The 20,350-nt window shown below is 44.2% G+C and overlaps 1 protein-coding gene across 1 annotated transcript in view; it reads left to right on the forward strand.

The window, feature by feature from the left end:
- ITIH5 (inter-alpha-trypsin inhibitor heavy chain 5) overlaps positions 1–20,350 on the forward strand; it is a 79,225-nt gene that overhangs the window by 24,185 nt on the left and 34,690 nt on the right. The window contains exon 5 of the mRNA XM_058681949.1: positions 3,174–3,424. Coding sequence (XP_058537932.1) covers positions 3,174–3,424 — 251 coding nt within the window. The remainder of the gene's footprint in view (positions 1–3,173; positions 3,425–20,350) is intronic.

Here is a 20,350-nt window from a genome sequence, read left to right on the forward strand (position 1 = left end):
TCACCTGTTTTATTTCTCAAATCCTACATATGAGTGAAGTTGTATGATAATCTGTCTTTCTCTGACTGACATATTTCACTTAGCATAGTACCCTCTAATTCCATCCACATTGTTGCAAATGGCAAGATTTCGTTGTTTTTCATCGCTGAGTAGTATTCCACTGTGTGTGTGTGTGTGTGTGTGTGTGTGTGTATAATATATATATACCACATCTTCTTTGTCCGTTTGTCAATCAGTGGACATTTGGGCTCTTTCCATAATTTGGCTGTTGTTGATAGCACTGCTATAAATATTGGTGTATACGTGTCCCTTTGAATCAGCATTTTTGTATCCTTTGGATAAATAGCTACGAGTGCAGTTGCTGGGTCATAGGGTAGTTTGATTTTTAATTTTTTGCGGAACCTCCATACCGTTTTCCAAAGTGGCTGCACCAGTTTGCATTCCCCCCCAACAGTACACCAGGGTTCCCCTTTCTCCACATCCTCGCCAACATCTGTTGTTGCCTGAGTCGTTCATGTTGGCCATTCTGACAGGTGTGAGGTGGTATCTCATTGTGGTTTTGACCGGTATTTCCCTGATGATGAGCGATGTTAAAAATGAGACCTCATCTGTTGATTTTCTGCTCTGAAGGAGTGTGGCATATGTACAACACGGCCATCCTCCCTCTGTGGGCCACATATTTAGATTCTTTTCTTCCCTCTTCTTCCATCAGTGTAAGCAGTGTTACACCATCCTAGACTAGCCTTACACTATCTTCAGTGATAATAGTCCCTGTCCTTCAGTGAAACCGTACCTTTTCTTTCCCATTTCCAGTGTCCACCTTTTTCTACCTGATCATTTACTTTTGCACTGTCAGTGTTACCAACATGTAAATTCTGATCTTTAATGAAATTTATTTTCTTTGTTTGGTCTATAACTTGAATCTAACCACTGAAAGCCAATAACTAGCATTTGATTTTTAATGATTACATAAATGGCATTAACTGCAGAGCCTCTGGGTATACTCAGATTCTGGTTCCCTCTCTACCAGCCTGTTTGAAGAAAAGTGATCTGTTCCCTTTGAAGAAAACTGATCTCGGTATCTAGATAAGTTGGTGTGAACACATGAACCTGTTTTTGTTCATTAATAAAAAGACGTAGTTTTGAGAAAGCTTGATCTCTAAAATCATAGACTGTCAGAAACTTTGGTGCTGGAAGTCCTATTAGCGAGAACAGAACATCTCACTCTTGCCTGGAAGATGTGAATCATGGGTTTACTTTGATACAAAAAGCAGCTGAGGTATAAGCTTCAGATAAGGCATTGTTAGACACAAAAGTCCACGTTTATCTTAGCTTTATAGTTCCTAAAGACAGAGAACCTCAAGTTTGCTTCTTAGTCCAGTCTAATATTAACCACTTTACACACAGCCTACTATTCTTTAAGCCTCCAAATGCTCCAAACACTATCTACACTCCCCTTTCCCCCCCAATCTTACAGTATTGCCCTGTGTCCTCCTTTGGCAAAATTCTCCATGATGCCTTTGATATATAGTCTCCCTTACTGCAGCAGTTTATTAAAACCTAGTTTTGTTGGACTGTAGGTGGGTCCCACGTGGTCTTTATCAGAAGAATTTTATGGGGAATATCTTCTGTTACCATTCATAAATTGTTCATAATCATGCCACAGTTTAGTTGGATCACAACATATGCATTTTTGTTTTTCCTGGAGTTTTTAATTGTCTTTATTTTTCTTATGAGGTACAACTCAATTTTGTCACTATTAACATCTAGCAAGACACATAACTCATTTGAAATGGTGACTAAATGAACAGCCGTGACAAGCGATGACATCCACGTTATTGCCAACAGCATTTGGAAGGCATTGCGGATTGGGAGGCACATCTTGATTTCAGAGCTGTCAGTCGTGGAGGAATGGTGTTTCCAGGTCCAAGGGATACTGTCATTGCTTTGCAGCCTTGTCGGCAATGTTTGCCCCGGGATTTCTTTTCATTTTCTTCTTGGTTGGTCTTATTTCTCCTGGTCTTCCATGTCTTCCTCTTTCTTTTTCACTTTTACTTTGCTGGAGTATATTCTGAAATAACTTCCTCAGGATGGGTGTGTGAGAGACAAACTTTCTGAGACCTCGATTAACATTTTGACTGCATATGGAATTGAAGATTCAGAATACTTCATCATGCCAGCATCTAATAACAATCAGCATTGCTGGTGATGCATCTAATGTGCTCTAATACCTGATTCATTTTCTGTGTCTTCTCTACTGGATGTTTGGAGATTTTACGGTAATGGGCTTAGGTGTCAGTCTTTCTTCAGCCATTCTTCCCAACTGTCAGTGAAGCTTTTCCATCTTAGTATGTATGTCCATTTTTAGTTCTGGGAAAGAGAAGTGTAGGAAGCCTGTCACCTTAGTCACTCATTCACACATGGATTTGGAGGTCTCCTTCCCGTATTTGGCCCCCTTCTCACTCCCAGCTTGTGCTGAGCCAGAGCCTGCCATCTCTCTGACATTCTGTGGATGGTTTGCATCTTGGTCCTTTGCTGCAGCCTCTTCCCACGTAGACTGAGCTGTAGAGTTCTTGTTCTGCTAGATTTCCCACCTTCCAGAAATGTTTGAAGTGTTGTACCCTCTAATGGTTGCCCCTGCCGCTCTTATTCCTTTGGTTTAATCTGATCCCTTTTATGGTCAGTCTGCCATTTTGAATCAGAGAACCTTCACTGCAAGCACTGAAAACATTTGGAAGGGTTTGTATTTTTATATGCTTTGTAATCCCTTACTCCTTACCCTTACCCCTGGCCACATCCACCAAACTTTACCAAGTATAAAAACCTAATCTATTAGGCATTTTAAAGTCACAGCAGATGTCAGGCTTGTTTGGCCATTCCTGTAAAGAGAAGGATGCAGTTCACATCTTGACCCCAAAGCTGTGTTTTCCAGCAGGCCACCTATTTCAAAATGCCCTTGCCTGTCTGCCCCTTGGGCGTGACTTGGGGAGAGGTAAGGACATTCAGCAGTCTGGAATTTTGTCTCTTTAGTATTCCTTGATCTAGTTCAGGCCTTTGGCTTCCCCTCCCAAAACTAACGTGTCGTTTTTCTTCCCAAGGACTCTCTTGGGACAGTAGCCAGTGCCCTGAAGGGACTTGAGGGAAACAGGTTTTCCTTTTTCTCTTTCTAACAGGGAAAAGGGGACTGAAACGTTCAGAGCCTCTGTCGTGATTCCCAGCAAGGACAAAGCTGCCTTCCTCCTGAGTTATGAAGAACTCTTGCAGAGGCGGCTAGGGAAGTATGAGCACGTTATTAGCGTGCGGCCCCAGCAGCTGGTGGGGAGGCTGACGGTGGAAGTGAATGTTCTGGAGAGGTCCGGCATCACATCGCTGGAGGTGCTGCGGTTACAGCACAGTAGGCAGAAGGGCAGCGTGAGGGGGGAAGGTGAGTGTGGTTGCTGGCTTGGGGAGGGTGTTGGCTTTACAGAAGCCTATAAAACAGCTCCCCTTCAACAAAGGCTCTGAGAGTTTGTGGGAATCTGAAAGACGACAGCGAAGCAAAGGCAATGTCCTGTATGGGTTTTTTAATTTATTTGTTTTGGGAGAAAGAGAGCGTGTGTGCAAGCAGGGGAGGGTCAGAGAGAGAGGGAGAGAAAAAAATCCCAAGTAGGCTCTGTGCTGTCAGTGCAGAGCCCGATCACAAAATCGTGACCTGAGCCCAAATCAGGAGTCAGACACTTAACCGATTGAGCCACCCAGGCGCCCCCTTGTAGAGTATTTTTTTTTTTTCCTAAACCAGGGTTCTATCAGGAGACTTAAAGAAGTTTAAATCATTTGATACAGTAATCCTCACTTCTGGGCATCTAACCCAAGTGAAGCATCTAAAATATTGGGGATGTTACATGCATAACCCTGTTTATTTTCCTTATTTTTTTAACATTTATTTATTTTTGAGAGAGAGACAGAGTGAGTGGGGGAGGGGCAGACAGAGAGGGAGACACAGAATCCAAAACAGGCTCTAGGCTCTGAGCTGTCAGCACAGAGCCCGACGTGGGGTTTGAACCCACGAACCGTGAGATCATGACCTGAGCTGAAGTCAGTCGCTTAACTGATGAGCCACCCAGGTGTCCCTTTGCATAACCCTATTTGACAACATTTGTAGTAGCAAAAATGTTCTATCATGCCAAATATTCAACCATACAAACGTGATTAGTAAAATATGGTTATGAAAACAATTCAGCATGTGATTGGGGGGAAAAAGACGCATTTGTACACATTCTATAATGTTAAATGAGGGACGCCTGGGTAGTTCAGTCAGCTGAGTGTCCAACTTTGGCTCAGGTCATGGTCTCACAGTTTGTGGGTTTGAGCCCCACATCAGTCTCTGTGCTGACAGCTCAGAGCCTGGAGCCTGCTTTGGATTCTGTGTCTCCTTCTCTCTGCTTCTCCCCAGCTCATGCTCTCTGTCTCTCAAAAATAAATAAACATTAATTAAAATTAATTTTTAACTAATCATAATTTAAAAATTATGTTAAATGTGAAGTGGACAAAAGGCTAGAAAGTTATATAAAGTAATCATTTTATACTAGAGGATGAGGGATTCCATGGTTATTTTTCTAAAAATCCATTTTTGAAACATTAAACATATAATACTAACATAAACGTTTCAACAACGTGTGAGATTCTTTCTAAAATTAAGTAGTGGAAACTCTGCACTATACATTTGATTGAGGGCATGGGCATTTTGGTTCATAACCTGGACTTCTTAGTTTAGGTTTTTCTCAAAATCTGATTTTTAAAATAGCACTCTGTTTGTTGAAATGATAATGATAAATTCAGTATAATATAATTTTAATTACAGTAATTTCAGCTGATAGTTTATATGTAAATGTTCACTTGTTTTTCTTATACCACTTTTTGTTTTATTTTTACTTATGTATTTATTTTTATTTAAATTTTTTGAATGTTTATTTACTTCTGAGAGAGAGAGAGAGAGAGAGAGAGAGAGAGAGACGGAGTGTGAGTAGGGGAGGGGCAGAGAGAGAGGGGGACACAGAATCTGAAGCAGGCTCCAGGCTCTGAGCTGTCAACACAGAGCCTGACGTGGGACTCGAACCCATGAACCATGAGATCATGACCTGAGCCGAAGTCGGACACTTAACCGACTGAGCCACCCAGGCACCCCATTATACCTCTTTTTGTCTTAAATGTTTGTTTTTGAGAGAGAGAGAGAGAGAGAGAGAGACAGAGAACGCATGTGCATCTGTGCACACGTGAGCCAGGGAGGGGGCGAGAGAGGGGGAGAGAGAGAGAATCCCCAGCAGGCTCCATGCTGTGAGCACAGCGCCTGATGTGGGGCTCAATCCCACAAACCGTTGAGATCGTGACCTGAGCCGAAACCAAGAGGTGAATGCTTAACCGACGGAACCACCCAGGAGCCCCTAATTGTTCACCTGTGTTGGGCTGTGCCGTAAGCAGACCAGTAAGCCTTCGTGTCAAGTCAGATAACGAGGCAGATGTGCCAGAAAGCTGCACAGGGCTAGGAATCTCTAGATTTCAGTATTTGTGACGTTGAGGCCCGGAAAATGCTGACCGGTCAGTGAATATGCAGAATCTGAACTGTGCCCGTGTAGCTGCAGGGAGAGTCCAGAGGATCCCAAGAAGGCAACTGTGGCAAGAATATGTAGGAATGAGCTTGGAAGGAAAGTAGAGATGCGATTTGACAAGGGGAAGAGAAGAAGGTTGTCACGTAACATAACGTGAAGACAGTCAGGACCCGGAGCTGGTGTGCTCAAGAGTTCGCCGTACGGAACATTGCTTTCCTCTCCCGGCCTGCAGTTCAGTTCACGACGGTCCACAGACAAGTAGTCGCGTCTCGAAGACTGGAGTATGTCCCGGTTCCCCGGGGGTCTTTTGCTACGTGTTCATTCCCAGCCCGGATTTTGACACTCTCGATCTAGATCTCATTGGAAACAATAACCGTCGAGGCTTCTGACCTGCAGAAATGGTATGATATATAATTCGCCATTCTTAGGTCATACCGGCCGCCGTGTCTGTTCGTAACAGTTGATTTCACTTCGGCTATTAACTACAACCTTGAACAAAATTGCCTAGGCCCTGTGAGACTCAGCTTGCACATCTGCAGAGCGGGGACAGTAACTATTTCATAGGGTCATTGGGAAGGGTTTGTGGGTGTGATGCGCATGGCCCCTAGTAAGGGCTTAATAATGAAGTTTTATTATTATTATCATCATCATCACCTTATATTTGCTTTTTTCTGTGCAGATCTCACATCCCCTGTTAGCTCATAAGTGTTTTGGAAGGCAGTCCTGTGTCTGATTATTTTGTCTCCTTATGGTATTTAACTCAATGCCTTTTAAACTGTAGATAGCTAATTAAGTGCTTGCCAGTGAGGAAAGAAGAACGAATATATACCGAAGCTAGTAAAGAATGTTTTAAAATTCCATTTTTTCCTAATCATAACTTACAGGGAAATTCTCCTACGTACTGCTGTGTGAAGGAGGTATGTTTTCAGGAGAAGGAAAATTCTTTAGGAGTTACTGGGATCTCAGAGAGGGCGGAACCACCATGTGGAGATGCTGGGGTAGTCCTGCTGCGGTAATGAAATGTGTGCACTTTGCCGAATTTCCAGAACCGCTGTGACTCTTTAGTGTGTGATTTGTGGCATGCGTGTGTTATCTGTGGAGGCCATATGGATTAGGATTGTTAGTCAAGAAAGTTGCTTACTGTTTATATTCTGGGCCTGTGAGAACCTCAGAGGAGTTTTTCCAGACCATTGATCTCTTGGGACCTGTTTATTTTTAAGAAAGTTGTTTTCCTAGCTTTTTGTACCGAAGCGGATATTTAGCCTTCCAAAGCATGGAGATTTCACAAGCACGTATCCAAGCCAGGTGCAGTGGACCAGTTCCCTTTTGGCTCCTCGTTCCCATCCTTCCGAGCTCAGCTGTTACTGTCCCTGCAAAATGGCGGCCCCGACATGGAAATGCACAGGATGTTGTGATGTTTTTCTGGACCTTATTGCGTGTTACCCAAAGAAATCCAGGGTAGAGATCAAACTAGAATTGGGCTTGCCCCAGAACATGAGCTGTAACTGTGTGAATGTGGACCCGAGCCAGTACATTCCTCTGATAGATCTGGCTGCCGTGAAGAGATCAGACTTCTGGAATTTCTCAAAGCAAATCTGTGACCACTGGACCCGTTTGCATCCTTGGGGATGCACTTCTGGATTGGGATGACTGCGTGCTTGATCCTAGACTCAGCACTTGCGTGCGCTATCTCATTCAACCTTCACAACAACCCTCTTGTGTTGTATTTTTAATCCCATTTATTTCTGAAAAAGGCTTACAGAGTTTATAATACGAACAAGGACTCATTTAATTACTGTTAGAAACAGAATCTCTAGGCATAGAGCTGACTCCCAACTTCATGCTCTTGCCCTCTGAACTGTACTGCCTCCTTAGTAAATAGAAATGGCAAAATACTGAGGGTCTGAGCTCAAATTCCAGATGTCTCCCTAGTTATGTAAGAAGAAAAAGAAAGGCTCAAAGCAGTACAACCTATCTTGGCCTCGGTTTCATTGTCTCATATATCAGGTATGTCAGGATTGGGCCCATAGCTAGTGTTCCTTCTCAGTGTAAAAATGAATCTTGTGAGATGTAATTTGGAAGGCAAGGCATCATACTTACTGGATTATTAAAGTAGAGTGAACTCCTGTGTGGTTCAAAGTCTAAAAGATTATAAATTGGTTTACAGTGAAAGACAAGACTTCCTCTATTATGCCTCCCACCCGCAGTTTCTCCTCCCCTAAAATATTTTGATGGTTTATGAGCTCAGTGGGACAGAGTCTTTGAAACTGAAACTTCTCCTAGAGCATGATGGGATGTGTGATGTTCCAAAGGCACACGCCAAGATGGATATTCTGTGTATGTGGCTTGTTCGAGGCTGGTCATTTCACTTTCTGTGTTAAAACCCAAACTTCCTATTGTCCCATGGCATCTAAATTACTGCCCTTTCCATGATTCCAATTTTTTTTTTTTTTGCAGAAAATTTTTATTTATGATAAGATCCCTGATAGTGGGGAGTAAAACAGAATGAGATAAACAAAGTGAGAAATAGGGTAGCTTGCCTGTTTTATTCCCTTTTGCTTTACGTCAATGACCCTCAAACCTGGCTCTACCCTTTAATCACCTGGAGAGGTTAAAAAAAAACAAAAAACATAGAGATGACTGAGCCCTGCCTCAAGCACCTGAATCAGAATTTACCAGGCTGAGCCCTAGGTGGCTGGATTTCTGGGTGTGGTAGCTTTACAAATTTATACGAGAAGCCAAACAGCATATGAGTGCTTTTAACGTGTTCGTTTAGTTGTAAAGCTTAAGAATGAGGCTGTGTATGTTTCTACCACAGAACGGGTCTGGTTCTATGACTTCCATGGTTTCCCCTTTATCTTGTTTACTTTTTTAACAAGCAGTCTCATTGAGGTTTTAGTTTATATAACATAAAATTTGGTCATTGTAAATGTACGACTCGTAGATTTTTAGTTTTTGCAGAGTTGTGCAACCATCACCACCATCCAATTTTAGAACACTTCTTTCACCCAGAAAGATCCACGTATCTGCAGTCACTCCCTGTTTCCACCCCAGCCCCAGGCAGCCGCTAATCTACGTGCTGTGTGTCTTCAGACAGCTGTACTTTCAGAAGCAGCCCAGGTGATTTTGATGCTCTGCAAATGTTAGGAACCCTTACTTTGAACTTACTAGCAGACTTTAGGGACATTTGCTTGGTCAAGATCTTGACCTACAGAAACACCTTTGAAAATAAGTAAGATTGTTCTTGTACTTTCACGGGACCCTCAGCACACTCTGACTTTTGACCCTTACTAAAATGTGCATCGTCCCTCTTTTCCACTAACATGTCTTTACTGTTGGATACAGGCCAACATAGGATTACTCACACAGTTGGTGGAAAATAATTTCTTTCCATAAGCAGTTTCTTCTGCTCATCAACATAGTTGGAAATGGAAAAGTACCAACAAGCCAATGGGTTGGTGTAGTCTTTCTAGTATAGTCTTGAGCTTATTAAACTGGGTAGCCTATCTTCTCTTGGAAAAGACAAACGTGATCATTCAGTGCATTGGTGGGCAGGGGTGGGGGGGGAGTCAAAAGAGCTTCTCTCCTTTCCTTGGTTCCTACTGTGGCTTCCTAGATCTCTTCTGCTCTTCCCCATTCTTCCCCACACCACAGTGAGAGCAGAGGCTCCTACCTTTCGAAGCATGTCCACCTTCAGCCTTCCTGTCTCCCACAGCTCCTTTCCTGGCCCAGTGGGTCCCGAACATCAGGTTGTGCTGCACATTAGGATCAACCGGGAGCTTTTGTAGATTAGCCAGGCCGGTTAAATTAGAGTCACCAGGGGTGAAAGCTTGTTTTCAAGTGTTATTTGGCTTAATTCCTACCTCTTTGTTCCCTAAAACTGGGATCGTGGGCTGCTGACTCTGTTTCCAAGCCTCCCAGCTGGAGTTCCTAAGTAATCCCAACTCCTCATCTTTGCCAAAACTGGCGGACTCATGTGATGTCACCCTGATCTGACATTAAAAGGAAATTTTAGTTTCAGAAGCTAAGAGACCAACATAACTATCTTCATTTTCTTCCAGTATCTGGTTCATCATCGTTGGTGCTCCATACTCAAGAGCACAGAAGAAAGTTACAGTACCAGGGTTGTGCTGTGAAAGTACATTCTGAAAAGACAACCTACGGAATGGGGGAAAATATTTGCAAATCATATGTCTAAGCATCCAGTGTCCAGAATATGTAAAGAATTCTTACCACTCAATCAAAAGGAGATAAACAACCCAATTTAGATACAGGCAAATGTTTTGAATAGACATTTCTCCAAAGCAGACATGTAGATGGCCAAGAAGCACATGAAAAGACATTCCCGACCATTAGTCGGTAGTGAAATGCAAATCAAAACCACAATGAAATAGCACTTCACGCCCATTAGGATGGCTGTAATAATACAAAGAAACAAAAATGGAAAACAACAACTTTTGGCAGAGATGTGGAGACCCTTGTGCATTGCAGGTGGGAACATAAATGGTGTAACCATTGTGGAAAGCTATTCGATTGTTCGTCAGAAAGTTAAACAGAGGATTACCTTAAGATCTAGCAGTTTCTCGAGATGTATATACGAAAGAATTGAGAACTAGTATTCAAATACTTGTATGTGAATAGCACCGCTATTCACAGTAGCAAAAAGGTGCGAACAATCCAAATGTCCGTCAATAGGTGAATGGATGGTCGGCATCTGGTTATGGCCATACAATGGGATATTGTTCAGCCATGTAAGGGATAAAATACAACATGGATGAACCTTGACAACATTATGCCAAGTGAAAGAAGCCAGACTCAAAAGGTCATGTGCCATATGATTCCACTTATATGAAACATCCAGAATAGATAAATCCAGAGAGACAGAAGGCATGTTGATGATTGCCAGGGTCTGGGGAGGAAGGGACGGAGGGAGGGTGACTGCTTTAGTGGTGACAGAGCTTCTTTGGGGATGATGAAAGCATTTTGGAACTGGGTAGTACATTGTAAATGTACCAAATGCCACTGAATCGTGCATTTCAGAAAGGTTCATTCTATGTTTGGTTGACTTTACCTGTTAGAATCCTACCTCGCCCCAGTGTCCTGGGCATCAGGGTCTGCTGTGCCCTCCAGCGTTTGGCTGTGCACCCTTTCTGTGTCCCAGAAAACAGATGGCAGGGCTCAGTGGAACTCCGCTTCCGGACAGCCTGCTTCTTAGTCCCGTCCTCCCACGTGAGAAGCATCCGATAAAATGTTGACCCTCAAATAAGCCTAAGGACCAGGGAAACTTACTTAGAAAGAAGAGAACCACTTGAAACGAGCCTCATTGCCTTTTCTGTGTGTGTAGGTGTGGACGGGAGGTTGGCCCGCAGCAGGCTTTGAGGTTACGTGCTGCAAGATCGAGTGACCTCCGACGGGAGACTCGCACAGCGTCTTGTAGATCAGTAAACACCCAATAAGGGGTTGATTGAATCTGGCAAAAAATCCCATTTATCTTTTTCCCTGTCTGGTCTGTTAACCTCAGGACTCTGTCTTCTGCTGTGCAGGCTCTCTTAGGATTGTATTCTAGGCACCCAGTGTGGTGCCTGCCGTGGAGCGGGTGCTCAGGAAGTATCTGCTCAGTGAACTCAGGAACAAATAACTGTTGGCAGTGAAGGTGCCGCTAGGTTTTCAACACCTTCTTGGTTTACGTTGGGTAATTTTGCCAGAACTTAGGCGCACCTCTTATTTTCTGTGCATGGGTGGGGATTAGGGGAAAGAATTCGGTTCCAGAAGACTGGTTGCAAATACATGGCTGTTCTCCTCTTCCTGAGTTCCCAGACAAAAGCTAGGATGCTCAGTTAAATTTGAGTTTCAGGTAGACAAGTATGTCCCGTGCCATCTCTGGGACATACTTACACTAAAATACCTTTTGTTTTTCTGCGATTCAGATTGAACTGGGAATCCCGTGTTTTTATTTGCGAACCCAGTCACTGCGTCGTGACTGATGGTTCACCCCTGGTTCCAGCTGCCCTGCTCTCCGTGTTCTTCCCCGGGATCTAGTCTCTGTTCTACAGCTGGAAGGGAATGGCCCTGTTTGGGCTGTGTACACTTGCCAGGAAATAATAATCTGGTTGTTATGTGAGGGTTTCCAGCATTGTTCGGCGCAGCAATGATTCAGGTATGAATCATTTGGCTCCATAGTTGGTTTTGTTTTGGTTTGTTTTCTTTTCTTTTGTTTTGTATTTAATGCTGATATGAGAACCGTGTTCTCTTGTTTGTTCTGACACTGGCCAACTGTGAGCAGGATGGCTCAGAGAGACCTAGGAGGTGGCCTTCTCTCTTTCACTTGACATTGGTGACCAGTCTGCTCTTCTCGGGGATGCCTCACTCTCTCTCTTCCTTCTTCCTTCTTCCTTCTTCTTCCTCCTTCCTTCTTCCTCCTTCCTTCTTCTTCCTTCTTCCTTCTTCTTCCTTCTTCCTTCTTCCTTCTTCCTCCTTCCTTCTTCCTTCTTCCTTCTTCTTCCTTCCTCCTTCTTCCTTCTTCCTTCTTCTTCCTTCTTCCTTCTTCTTCCTTCTTCCTTCTTTTTTTTTTTTTTTTTCAACATTTTTTTAAATTTATTTTTGGGACAGAGAGAGACAGAGCATGAACGGGGGAGGGGCAGAGAGAGAGGGAGACACAGAATCAGAAACAGGCTCCAGGCTCCGAGCCATCAGCCCAGAGCCTGACGCGGGGCTCGAACTCACGGACCGCGAGATCGTGACCTGGCTGAAGTTGGACGCTTAACCGACTGCGCCACCCAGGCGCCCCGCTTCTTTCTTCTTCTTCCTTCTTCCTTCTTCCTTCTTCTTCCTTCCTCCTTCTTCCTTCTTCCTTCTTCCTTCTTCCTTCCTTCTTCCTTCTTCCTTCTTCCTTCTTCTTCCTTCTTCCTTCTTCCTTCTTCTTCCTTCTTCCTTCTTTCTTCTTCTTCCTTCTTCCTTCTTCTTCCTTCCTCCTTCTTCCTTCTTCCTTCTTCCTTCTTCTTCCTTCTTCCTTCTTCCTTCATCTCCAGTGTGTGAGGTGGAATGTGGTGTGGTCCAGGCGTAGGCACTGTCCGCTCTAGCTGTGGCTGAAGCCAGAGATGTGCCTGTGGCGTGGGACCTGGGTTACTGAGAGCACCTGCCCCACCCACCGGAACGCTCCCACGATGGATTTCTTGAACGTCTCCCCTTTTCGTCTGCGCAACCACGTGCCGATATGTTGAGCCGTCTCCGTGTTAAATGTTCCACAAGCCTGTCCTGAGTTCTCACCGTGTTCCTGGCAGCTGTGCCAGATGCCCGGAACCTAGAAACGTCTAAGATCTTGTCACGGCCCTTGCCGAACTTACAGCTGGTAATTTTTAAAACTTAAGAAAGTTTTCAATTGTGGTAACAAGCGCATGTTAAATTCACCATCTTCACCATTTCCAGGCGAACAGTTGAGCAGTGTTGAATTTACTGACATTGCCGTGCAGCCAATCTCCAAGCCAATCGGCAAGCCAATCGTTTTTAGCTTCCCGAACTGAAACTCTGTATCCATTCAACAGCACCTCCCCGTTGCCCACCCCCTGCCCCGCCGTGCCCCAAATCCCTGGAAACTACCATTCTCCTTTCCGTCTCTGGGAGTTTGGCCAATCTTAGATACCTCATGTAGTGGCATCACACAGTCCGTATTTGTCTGTTTGTGCCTGGCTTATTTCACTTACGTGATGTCCTCCAGGTTCCTCCGTATTGTGGCAAAAACAGGATTTCCTTCCTTTCCATGTCTGAAAAATATTCCATTGTGTATACAGACCACGTTTTGTTGGAGGTCCCTGGGTTGATTCCACTCTTCGTTAATGTGAATAGTGCTGCTATAAACATAGCGTACAGGATCTTCGAGATCCTGCTTTCATTTTTATTGGGTAGATACCCCAAAGTGGAATTACTGGACTGTATTGTATTTCTAGTTTTAATTTTTTGAGGCACCTCCATGCTGTCTTCCATAGGGCTATGCCATTTTGCAGTCCCAGTCATGGTGCACAAGTGTTCCGATTTTTCCACATCCTCACCAGCACTTGTTATTTTCTGTTTGTTTGTTTGTTTGTTTGTTTGTTTGTTTGTTTGTTTGTTTTGGGTAGGAGTCACCCTAATGGTATATAGAGTTGTCAATTTTGAATAATAACAACCCTTTTGTCAGGTTGAATCTAGGAGATGCCATGAAGGCTTTCCCAGTGATTGGGCCGTGTTCCTCCTGTGTGCAAGAGAACAGTGTAGAGGGATTTAACAGAAATCTCTGGATCTTTGTTGCTGTGGCACTGCTTTTGGTAGGCTTTCCATCTATACTTAGCGTGGCTGGTGTTTGAGGCCTTCCATGGACACAAAACGATACCAGGAAGAGATAACACGTGCTTTGCGGGCTAACTGCGTGTACAATGTGTGAGGTAGTTGACTTGTTTCCCACGTCGTTTCTCTGAGGAAGTCAGTCACATGGGGAAAACTGAGGCTCAGGAATGTACTATTTTAGGAAGAAAGAGCGTCGGGGAAGTAGTGAAGAAGGCAAATTTTCTAAGAAATTTGGGCAAGTGCCACTCAAATGTCAAGCGATGGAGTTGAATTTGAACTCTTCCAACTATAAATTTGCATTAGTATTTTATGTTGCATGTTGCTGTCATGTCTGTATGATGCTGTTTTCCAAAAGGGTATAAAATACCTATTATCAGGATAGGGGACAAAACTCCCTTCCCGTAAGAAAATGATAATAGGGGACTTATGAAGGCATTGAACCAAATTCCTACGCATCTTGATCCACGCAACTTTACCGCTTTTCCCCCCGAGACCTCGCCAATATGTATTTTTAATTGAGGTGTAATTCACACACAACATTATATTAGTTTCAGGCGTACAGCGTGATGATTCTATATCTGTACATGTTGCAAAGTGATCACGGCAATAACTCTAGTTGGCGTCCATCACCACCCACTTAAGGAGTTTTTTTTTCTTGTGGTGAGAACTCTTTTAAGATTGACTGTCCTCAGCCACGTGGTGCAGCATTATGAACTCTGGCCAGCGTGCTGGGCCTTACAACCTCATCACCTTCTCTCCGAATGCTCCGCCAGCTTTCTTGAATTTTGTCTGTATTGCTACCATCAGAGGGCGGTTGCCCAGTTAGTCACAATATTTTGGACTGCCCTCTGTTGAAGAAATCTCCCCACTGGGGTCCAGGTGAGCAGGTTACAATAACAAGTGTAGATAGTTTAGCCCTTTCCCCGGGGGGAAATGAGCAGGCGGTGTTTGTTTGGAAATCCTTTTGTAAAGCACCAGGTGTCTGCCGTGTTTCTCAGTAGCAAGCCTGCGGGCCACAGGAAAGAGGCAGGAAACCCCTCTGCCCGCTGACCCAAACGGGCATGGCTTTCAGCTGATGTCCTTGACTGTGCTTCTTTGCTCCTAAATCTTTGCACCTTTAGACATTTTACATAGCAGCTGACTTCCGTTTTCCCCCGTGTGGTTGTCTGGGAGGAGAATGTTTATTTGTGAATAACATCCATGCTCCAGGACAAAACGGAGAACATCCGTTTCATTCTCTAAAATGTATGAAGTGCTTTGTCCTTACAAGATAGAATCAGCAGGAGGACTACTTAATGGCCGTTGCGTGTATGATTCTTAACCTTACGTAGACTCCTTGGAGAGTCTCGCGAAAGAAGGCTTTGGGCACTGTGTCCAGAAAAAATCCATCCATGTATACTTTCATGCCAAATTCTGTGTATAATTTCAGGGGGCTCTTGGGAAACTACCGGCTCCCTTATGCTTTATAAAGATTGTTCTGTCTCCAAACATTCTTGAGCTCCCTATTATGAACGTTCATTATGATTTCTCTTTTCTGCTCCAAATAATGATTATTTCGTTTTTACTAAGCTCTCAGTTGTGTGGAGAAGCCTGTCACCGCAAAAACGTAAACTGTGTGTTAAAAAGAGTATTTTTTTTCCTCATGAGTTGCCTTTCATCCCAGACAGAGAGTATAAGAAGCTACTTCAGAAAGGGGCAGAGGCTGGAGGCTGATACGTATTGAGTACCTACTATGTGCCAGGCACCGTGCTTGGTGCCTTATATATGTGATCTCACTTAGTTCCGACAACGATGCTATGATGTGGATTTACTCACGTCAAACGGAGGTAGAGCTGAGGCTCAGAGCTTTAAGTCAGTCGCCGGGAGTCTGTCAGACCCTAGAGTCCACTTTCCTCAGTAGTATGTGGCTTCTAAAAGAACATGCATCTTGTTCGAAAATACCGGGGTCTGGAAAAAAGAGCACGTCCCGGGGACACTGGTGACCTGCGGGTGGCGGAAGAGTGGGTGGAGAAGGAGTGGTCGGTGAACCTTCCCGGGGAGGTACTGGAGGCCCCGGTGGGCCACAGAAGGCCGCCTCGCTCACGAGCTCTGATGCTTGCATTGAAACAGGAAGATGCCATTAGGAGACCCGGCTTCGTCCAAATCAGAGCGGTCATCGCGCTACATTCTCTCCCCGCAACCAAGTGGGCATGAAGGAGAGAAAACCAAGAGGAGGAAAAGACATGTGGGTTCTCATTAGAAAAGTAGGTCAGAGTCTCACTCTTTTGGTCTGCTCCCAGCCTCTTCCCTTGTATTCTTCATTATCTTTAGAGCACATGCCGTGACCGCCCAGGGCCCTGCTCATAAAGCTCATTGTGCTCGGGAGCTGTTTTGTGGCCGTCAGCAGTACGGGCCACAATGCACATAAGGAAAATCTCAGCAGTGCTCTGGTTTGGGATGTTGGTCAGTCACTGTGGGGCAGCCTATATTAACCTCATTGATTAAAAGGCTTTTCGCTTCTCTAATAAAAAAGACGACTTTATTTCCTAGAGTTGTTGCTCTGGAATTTTTCCCAGCAAACTTTTCTTTTTTTTTTAAATTTTGATAGTTAGTGGAAAATTCATTGGGTCACATGGACTGTCTGATACTCAATGGGTGGAAATCAGCCTCGGGAGTTAGGTTTCATGGTGAGTGACCAAAGTGGGAATCAACCCACTCTTGGGGCATAAAAAATAAGCCCATTTAGAGGAATCTCATGAATTTTCATCACGAACTAACAAACATCGGAGGTCATTAAGAAACCAAAATAATAATACACTATCTTTCTCATGGCTTCTATCAAAGAGCCTAGTCAAATGAATTATGAAGGGAGAAATTATACTTTTGAATCCTCAGTGCTTTCGTTCAACCATGAATGGTATTAATTCAGAGCATTGTAAGGAGCATTGGAGTGAGAGAGATTTGAAGCGAGGAAAAGTAGGTACATGCTGGTAGGATAAAGAGGGTCAATTCTAATGTAGAATTTGAAAGTTGGAGATAATCTAACGCCGCCCAATTACATACACCAAAAGGCACGTGACCATTGTCTCTGTGCAAGAACAGAGTCACCTGCCAGGCTTCTGAAAATACAGCTTTCTGGGTCCCACCTCCAGAGTTTCTGATTGAGAGTCTCCAGATGGGCCCAAGAGTTTGTGTTTCTGGCAAGTTCACCGGTGATGCTGCTGCCCCAGGCCGTGTCATGAGCACTGCGCTGCCCGGTCCCTGCGGGTGGTTGATGCATGCAGGGTTTGCGGGAACCCTTCCAGTGAGATGGGCTGTGAAAGCTGCCTCCTCTGCCCGCGGGGCATCTTTCCTAGAGCTTCCTCATACTGCACAGAGCCTGCTTCCCAGCAACCCTACCCCGGTCCTAATTCTGCCAGCTGGAATTACTCTGAATACACCTAATCCCCATATAAATGCCTACACTAACAGACTTATCCTAAGGAGAAGAACAGATAGGGTCTGTTTGGCCAATGATGCCGTTCCGCTCCATGCTAGGGAATGCTTGTTCAATCTATTCTGCTACCCAACTCCCAGCGGGTTTGGGTTTTTTTTTTTTTTTTTAATTGGGGTTACACGTAGAGCAAAGCGTATAAATCTCAGGGGTGAATCTTCACATGTGTGTACACCCGTACTACAACTACTTCCGGGCCAAGACATAGAGTATTTTCACCACCGCAAAGGATCTCCCGCACTGTTTCCCCGTAGGTGCTTGTCCCCCAGGGGTATCGACCATTCTTAACCACTGTCCCGCGTCAGTTGCCGCGGACACACTGTGCTGGTCTTGAGCTTTACGTAGATGGAAGCGTGGAGTGATCCTCTTTCTGTGTCTTCTGTTTCCACTCAGAATGACTGTGAGATGTTGTAAATCACAGCGGCTCTCTCCTTTTTGTTGCACGCAGTATCCCAAGTTCAATCTGTTGTATTGTCTTGCATTTAGTTCCCTTATTCTGTTTTGTGTATTTTTAAGGCTTATAATAACATTAGCGAGCATGACTGCTTACCATGAGTCAGAAGGGTCTAAGTACAGTAGCCCCCCTCCCTTCTCCACGATTTCGTTTCCCTCAGTCACGGTTATCCACGGTCACCCACGGTCCTGAAAGCAGATGCTTCTCCTTCCGACATGTGGTCAGAAGGTCAGGACTGACCTCGCGCTAGGTCACGTGCCTGTGTCGTTCACCTCGCTTCATCTCATCATGGAGGCGCTTAATCATCCCACATCATCCCAAGAAGAAGAGTGCAGCCCCAGAAGATGCTTTGAGAGAGAGAGAGAGAGACCCACATTCACGTAGCTTTTATTACAGGCTATTGCTGTAATTGTTCTATTATTTGCTATTGTTGTTAGTCACTTACTGTGCCTGATTTATAAATTAAACTTGATCGTAGGTATGTATGTACAGGAAAAAAGCATAGTATATACAGGGTTCAGTACTATCCAGGGTTTCAGGCATCCCCTGGGATCTTGGAATGTGGATAAGGGTGGGGCTAAGGAAGGACTGCTCTCTATTACATCACTTAATCTTTTCAATAGTGTGTGTTTGGTAGACCATGAATCCATTTTGCGGATGAGATCACCAAGGCTCAGTGACTTGCCCAAAGTCTCATGGGTCATAAGAGGTAGAGCCAGTATCAGAAGCAGGTCCTTCTGACTCGTTCAGGATTCCAAGTGCTCAGCTGTGTTACCAGGCCTCTCACTCTTGGTGCTTTACCAGTGATCACCAATGTGAGATCCACTCTGAAGAGCATGCGTTTTCCTTCCGTGTCAAGGACCTTTTCCATTTGCAGCCTTTGTTTCCTTCCTCGTCTTTAGTGGTGCTCAGGTGCCTTGGACCGTGTTGGTGAACTGGAAATGTGCGGTTGACGTTTCCAGCTCCTTCTGCAGATGAGCAGGTCTGTTGGAAGCGTGTCTTTCCTACAACTGCCTCCTGTAAGAATGAAATCTCCTATTTGCTGCCTTTCTGGTCACACCCGAAACTCCTGCCCTTGATGGGTGCAAATAATACAAGAATCAGTTCTTCCCAGTGGTTCCTGTTCAAGTTACACCTAAACTGTTCCTGAAAAATAACGTTCTGTTCTGTTGCAGGAAATGTTTAAACTTCCTTTGACTTAAATGTCTAATAAACGCTTAGCAGAAGGAAGTTTATTTTTAAATACAAATTACCATGGGCAAATTATGCCTTGTTTCCTTTTTTATTTTGTTAATTAGTGATGGGAGATGGCTGGTCGGCTCACTCTACGGTATCAACTTGAATAGATTTAAAAAAAAAAACAATCAGATGCTTTGCAGCAGTTGTAAGCCTGGCTTTGATTCAGTATCCGGATGAAGTCTCCACGTACACTGATGTTCCTATATTCTCCATTTTATTTTTATGTTCCCCTCGGGGCATGCAGAGCTAAAAAATTTGAATTTCCATTGCTAAGCACATAGACATGGTGGTGTTTGGATTTATAAAGGTGAGTAGTCTGCAGAATAATTCTCTGTTTTAAGAGAAAATGAAGGTCATGGGTAAAACATGGGCTGTACTTAATCTGTCATCCCAGTTATTTTTCATAAATCATTTAAAATCCATTTATGTATCTTGCTGTAATTCTAATTTATATGTAAAGATTTATGCTGGGGAAAACATTGGCTCTTTAAAAAGAGCCATAAACTTTCTGGACACACAGTATGTTAGGGCAGCTAAAAGATTGGTGTGAGAAAGGTGTTTTTTGTGGAAGATTCCCATATGGAAGGCATGGCAGGACTAGACCCCGCCCTTTTGCAACTCGGATTAAATAGCGGACCCAGACGAACCTCGTCAGTGACTGGTAAAACTATGAAGTGAAAGATCGATGAGGAGCTTGATAATGGGGGGTCCGATTGACCATATGGGCGCCCGCCATCTTTCTTACTACGACTGAAGGTAGACAAGTAGATACTGTATACTTCTGATTTGAAAAAGCGGTAAGTACTCAGCATCACCTGTGAAGTGTTCTTGTCAGCAGTCCTGACCTGAGCCTAACCAAGCCTCTAACTTTCCTACCGGAACACAGGACAATACGGAGGATGGAGCCGGGGTTCTCAACCTTGACTGCACGTCAGACTCGCATGGGGAATTTTAAAGTCTTGATGCCTAGGCTGTGTCCCAATTAAATGAGCTCTTGGCCTGGATATTGGTATTTTTTCTAGCTCCCCCAGATGTTAGAATGCGAGCTAAGGCTGGAAACTAGGGGAATCGAGGAGCAAGTTAAAAGACAAGACAAGCAAATAATCACGAAATGCAGAATGTGAGAAATTCCATAAGACGGATGACGAGTGTTTCACAACGCAGTTACGTAGCATTCGAAGAAAGGCAGGGGGAGGGGATATTTGTAGATTAAAAAAGACTTAAGAAACATAAACCCAGTGTGATGTGTGGTCTGTTTTTGATCTGGATTCAAACAACTCA

The sequence above is a fragment of the Neofelis nebulosa genome, chromosome 8 (assembly GCF_028018385.1).
Source record: "Neofelis nebulosa isolate mNeoNeb1 chromosome 8, mNeoNeb1.pri, whole genome shotgun sequence".
NCBI lineage: Eukaryota > Metazoa > Chordata > Mammalia > Carnivora > Felidae > Neofelis > Neofelis nebulosa.